At 26.7% G+C, this 6,249-nt stretch overlaps 1 protein-coding gene across 1 annotated transcript in view; it reads right to left on the reverse strand.

Annotated features, from left to right (window-relative positions):
* LOC107450119 (nuclear pore membrane glycoprotein 210) overlaps positions 1-6,249 on the reverse strand; it is a 59,433-nt gene that overhangs the window by 16,775 nt on the left and 36,409 nt on the right. The window contains exons 27-32 of the mRNA XM_043041779.2: positions 5,990-6,131; positions 5,135-5,197; positions 3,951-4,127; positions 3,780-3,860; positions 2,395-2,526; positions 1,432-1,590 (exon numbers count right to left, since the gene is read on the reverse strand). Coding sequence (XP_042897713.1) covers positions 1,432-1,590; positions 2,395-2,526; positions 3,780-3,860; positions 3,951-4,127; positions 5,135-5,197; positions 5,990-6,131 — 754 coding nt within the window. The remainder of the gene's footprint in view (positions 1-1,431; positions 1,591-2,394; positions 2,527-3,779; positions 3,861-3,950; positions 4,128-5,134; positions 5,198-5,989; positions 6,132-6,249) is intronic.

A 6,249-nucleotide genomic window follows, 5' to 3' on the forward strand; every position in this document is an offset into this window, starting at 1 on the left:
GCAATTGATTTTTCTCATTCACCTATTGAAAATAGTCGAACGAAACACATCGACGTAAGGTATCATTTTTTAAGAAATTTAATTTATGATAAATTTTTTGCTGTTAAGCACGTTAGGAGTAAATTTAACTTAGCGGACATTTTTACAAAACCTTTAACCAAGTTAGAAGTGGAAAATTTCTGTTCAAAAGTATTTGTGAAAGTTTAATCTTTTGGGTGGTTTCAGGACTGAAACAGCTTAAGTATTAGTTTAAGGAAATTAAATATTTCTTTAGTTTATTGAGGATTTTGATAAACTGTATATGTGTGTTTTTTTGTAAAAGTTGAAGGCATGAGAGGGGGCCGCATGTTAGACAAATAATAGAAGTTAAAAGGTATGAGGTTCGATTTTCCGTCGTCGATCTCATGCATTCAACTTGCGTCGGTGACGTCATGGTCTGCGGGGATCGGCCAGTTTATTTTCATTTGCTGTTGGTCGTTCTTGCGTGGATCATGACGTCACCTGCTATCTGTATTTAAGCTTCTGTTGAAGCAGATCATTTTGTATTCTTTCTTTTCGTCACTCTGTGTGTGACATTCTTTATTACTAATGTTTTTAAATAAACTCATTTATTCAGAAACTTCGTTTCTCTTTTATTGTTGACATGACAAATATGATATTCTGCGAGAATCTCGGCTGTCAGATTCCAGGCTTGGGACCTCTAAAAGGCTTGTCAGAAGCAGCGTCGTTTGAACTACAAAAATCGGATCTATCTGGAGGGCGGGTAAAAATTCGGAAAATCTTATCTGCTGCGTGTAAAAGGGGAGAAAATAGCTATAATAAGTAACAATGAGAAAGGATTGGTAGCTATGTAGTGTGAATTTTCTGTTTCTTTTTGAAAATCGATGAATTTTCTGAAAAAGCGGAATACTTATAAAAAAAAAAGGGAAATTTTTAGAAAAATCTGAATTTTTGATTAAAAAAAACTGAAATTTAAGAGATAAAAGTGAAAAAGCGGAAATCCGCTAAAAAGCGGAAAAATCTCATCCCTGATTTATACATATTCTCCCATACATTCTAGATATTCTTAATTGGTAGAAAATTATCGATTGAAAAAACATACAAGAAATTGTTAAATTTAACCAAATTTTTGTAAATAAATTCTATTTGTAAAAATGTGTTGCCTGCTTTCATTGATATTAAATTAAGCTAAGGTTGATACTTAACATATCATGGATATATTCTTCTCTTGTGACAAAGTTGAATTTATGTATTTAATTTTTCCTTGAAAGTTTACAAGAAAATATTTAACAATTTAAAAATAAACATATAAGAATGTTATTGATTACAAATATGTATTTCTTTTCCTTTAAGCATATGATTAATCTGTCACTGCAAATTACATAAATATATTATTACAGAGAAAAACATAATGAAAATAAAAAAAATTACTTGAATTTGTATTTCACTACTTAGAACTTGAGGACCACCAAAAAATGAAGGAGATCTTTCTTTAGGAATAGTGACCTCCACGTGTACTGTAACTAAACCATCTTGGTGTGCATGCAGATTAACACGGAAATTATTTTCAGGTGATTCTTGAAGACCAACCTAGAGGAAGCAAATTCATTTATTTTTAAATAGAAATTTAACCTAGCAACAACAACACACAAAAAAAGAAACTAGCATAATCAACTCAATTTTTTCTTTTAGCATAAAAAGTAAATTGCATGCAGTTTATAATATCAGTGGCAAGAAAGAAAAAAAACATTTTAAAATCTACAACTCAGAAACAAATCACCATGAAAATTAGAAAGAATTAGAATACAGCATTTCTGGCAACAGCTTTTTCAAAGATCAAAAATTTTTTTTTCTTCTTTTTTTACAGACTGTTTAAATATTCTCAAGGTCGCTTATTTAAAAGGCTCAGTTCCATTCAATAATAGATATTGTGGTAAAGTTTTTATTACAACAGAATTATTTTGAATAGATCATTAAATGTTTCAAAGTAATCAAGATATTCTCAAAAACAATATTTTGTAATTCTAATTCTAAAACACAAAACATTCGCTGTGATTTTAAAGGTAAAGTTGAATGGAAAAAAAATTACACTTACAACAATATCATAGATTGATAATTAATTTTAAGATTATAAAAGATAGAAAAGATACATTTTGCTTTGAGCATATAATGCATAAAGTATAGAAATCGAATTTTGATATCATTTTCATTATGAAGTTAGTTTTCAGACCTAAACATTGTTTTAAGAGCTTTCTCAGAATACAATGGCATTAATAGCCTTGAAAAAAATTATATTATCCAAAGAGATAGAGTATACTTTGAGCTAAGTAAACTAAAGTGAAAACAATGTCAATAAAGTTCAGTATACTACATTTCATTATACTTTATACTTACAGGATTATACATATTGAATATGGAGGCAACTTTATCATTACTGACAGTCCATTTAAAATAAGCAGGAGGTACAGCATTACCAAAAGCAAATGGGTTTAAATGTTCTGTAAGACCAGTTGCATAAATAGGCATCTGCAAATAATAATGAACAGATATTTTAGTTCATATTTTTTAATAAACAAAAAGCTAATAAAGGTGTATTAGAAAATTGAGTTTCTCACTTTGTGAAATATTTTAAAAATATAATATTATTTAATGATAGTTTGCTTTAAATTATTATTTTAAATTTTAAAAAAATATTAATGGCATATATGTATGAAAAATAAGTTATTTTTCTTTTTTATCTATTATTTTACAGATATTTTCAATAAATAGCTTAATATATAAAAAGTATAATGCAAAGAAATCAGAATATGTCTGTCGTTTGATTTGAACGCCCTTTGATTTGAACAGGCTGTTTGGTATAAAAACATTTAAATAATCCTATCCTACAAATCTTTACATAATTTAAAAATGATACATATAGTAAAAAAAAATAATATGATTTGGTGGTAAAAGTTGTGATTAAATTAAATTAATTATAATAATAAAAAATTCATTAAATTAAACACACTTTCAAAATCGCCCAATTTTTTTTAAAAAGGAGAACAAAAAATTTAAGTTATTAAAACAAACGCAATTATTTCTCAATAGTATTGAATAAAATATTAAATTATATGAAAGCAATCTTTATATATCATGAAATAACACACAAAGAAAAAAAATATATTATCCATTGGAATTAAAAATAAACTAAATTTTTGAAAAAATTCATGTAAAGTAAAAATACATTTTCAAAATCACTTTTTTTAGGAAAGTAAAATATAAATTAACTTATATAACCCAATGTATAATTTATCAAAAATATTAAATAACTTAAATGCAACTGAAAAAATCATTTACTCTTCTCAAATTAGATGAGATTTTCAGATAAAACAAAACTTTTTTACAATTATTTAGCCAAAATATTATCACATGAATTCCAATATAAAATTAACAAATAACAAATTTTTAAATTGGCATTGTGAAAACTATGTACAAGTCGCACTTTAATAAAACTTAATGCTTAAAAAGAAATAAGTTTTCCGAGTTTATGAAGCACTTATTGAATTGACTAGAAAAAAGAACGATAAGCATCAACTGATTTATGCAGTAAAAATACAAACTAGATCATAAATATTATTGCAAATAAAGATGTCCTTATACTAAACCAATTCAGGCAACGTTTATAATAGAAGTTCAGAAATATGCAATGATCAAACTGTTGAAATTAACTTATAAAGTAGCAGACATTCGACGCCTGGGATTTAGGGAAACAGAACACTTGTTAAGAAAGAAAAATTTACCTCCGTTCCAGCAACCATTCTTGATAATGGTGCATGAATCTTTACTTCTTTTAGTGAAACACATGTCACAATTATTTTATCCTAAATAAAGAAACAGTCATAAATTTAATGCTTCATACATTTATAAATTCATAAGATTATTTTCAAACCATAATTAAATGGAGTACTTACCTCAGAAAACACAATTGTTTCACCTTTCTTATCTTGACCATACGATTTTGCTATCAAAGTTGTTTCTCCCACTTTTTTGGCTTCCACAATACCAGCTTCTGAGACAACAGCAATATCCTTATTGTCAATGATGAATTCTATATTCATTTGTGGATGAGGACCTCCAGAACATAATACCTATAAAATAGTCAACAAAAATTAAAACTTGAACATGAGTAATATTGTTACTTAGGTGATCTTAAGATAAGAAGATATGATGATAAATTTAACAGGTAAATAACAAGTTTAACGGGGGGGAAATGCTAATGTGAAATTGCTGGGATGTTTTAAGATACTGATAACTATAACAGTTTTGTTTTTATGAAAAACAAAACTTTTTCCTATTCAAAAATTACTTTATTCAGTATATATACAGAAATGCCACATTTCTGGCACAAGTACGAACATCAGACACTAAGCAGTTGATCATACAATTATATTGGAAATCTTCTAAAACATAGTTTATAAATTTTTTACCAAAGGAAAAAGAGAAACCTTGCAAAACTCAAGAGATTGAGATATTTAAAAATGAATCAAGTGCTCATAAATATTACTTTATATAGATAAAACATGAAGGAAAGATTTATGTAATATAGTTCAAATCGAAGAAAGTTTATGTCTGGAAAAACTCATGAGCTTTTCATGTTCAAAACAGGTGTCTGATTAAGAATAAGGTTTAAAAAAAAATATTATAAAAACTATGATATTAGAAAGTACTGACATCAGAGGTTTGGTAGTTATGTGAAATTGGATGAAAACTTGGTTTCAAACAAAGCTGAAACTTTTAACAGAAAATTAAAATCTAGCAAAGTCACACTGATAAGAAGGTTCAAAAATGGCAAGACAATGGCAATGGTAAAACAGATCTATAACAGCAATAAGTAAATGAGACATAAGTTCAGGCATACAGATAGGAGATTCAGTTCTCTGTTATCACACAATTGGTAATGGAATCAATATGTTAAGACAAAAACAACTAATGATGAAAAGTTTAAGTCTGTAAGAACTCAGAAAAATCTGATGATAAAAAAAAGAAAATTCTGCCACTTAAAAATACTAGTGAAATAAACAAAATCAAATAAAATTTTCTTAAACTAAAACAGTAAAATAAAATAAGAAAATTTAAGTCTGCTTCATTAACTTACTTGAAAAGTTGCACCAACTATTAAGACAATTCGATCTGGGTCAACCTTCAAAGGTAAAAATACCTGCAACAAAGCAAAAGAAGACTTCAATCTTATGTCAATTATAACAATTCACATTAAATCAAAAAAATTTTTATAAAACAGCAGCTATATCATAATATATGTATATGTCATTTATAAAAAATATTTTCAAAATATTCCAAGATCAAATCATCAAAATTATAAGTTAGTTGCTTTACATTGATATTTTAGATAATTCCAATATTATTTAAATAATGATCAAAATTTTGAGTACATGAATCAGAAAATTTCCACTTTGCTTTGGAACTTTACATTTGATGCAATTTATTTATTCCCCCCCCTTTCTTCATACAAGGAAAAAAAAATGTGGGCATAATTTAAGAATCCTTTGAGAGCTAAAAAATAAAAGCATGTTGGAATAAAGCACCTTAACTTTTCATTTTTATTTATTTGATATCAAAACTTTCTTTTACATTTGGTGTCATTTTTTGGAATACCAAATTTTAATACAAATTTTTTTTTTCGTAATATAATTTTAAAAGGGGTTTAAGTGCACAAATTATTTCCAATAAACTAAATTCCACTAAATAGTATTAATCTAAATAATGAAACAAATATAATTCATTCATCATTGAATTCATCACATTAACAATATCAAATTCATTATACAAATAGATTTAATTTAATTCATCAAACAAATAGCAATAATTGAATTAAGTACAACATTATGTTTAGATTAAAACATCAATTTATGCCTGAATCCAAACCTAAAAAGTATCAAAGATTCAAAGGCGTTGCATAAAAGATTTAACCAAAGTAGTTTGTACTACAAACCTGAATAGGGTATGATTCACTAGCATACTGTTCTTTGAAAACGCTAGCTTTTGTGCCAACTTTGAAGTTTGTTACTCCAAGTGATAAGCCTTTAATTTTGTACAGAGCTTGATATTGATGTGGATCAGGTTGTGCAGCTAATCTAAATTTTAAACATAAAGTCTATTAAAACATCAAAAATGGTGAGATTACACTAAGTTTAATTTTAATATTAAACTATGATAAAAAATGCACTAATACAAACTTGCCCATATATATAT

Source organism: Parasteatoda tepidariorum, chromosome 3 (assembly GCF_043381705.1).
Source record: "Parasteatoda tepidariorum isolate YZ-2023 chromosome 3, CAS_Ptep_4.0, whole genome shotgun sequence".
Taxonomy (NCBI): Eukaryota; Metazoa; Arthropoda; class Arachnida; order Araneae; family Theridiidae; genus Parasteatoda; species Parasteatoda tepidariorum.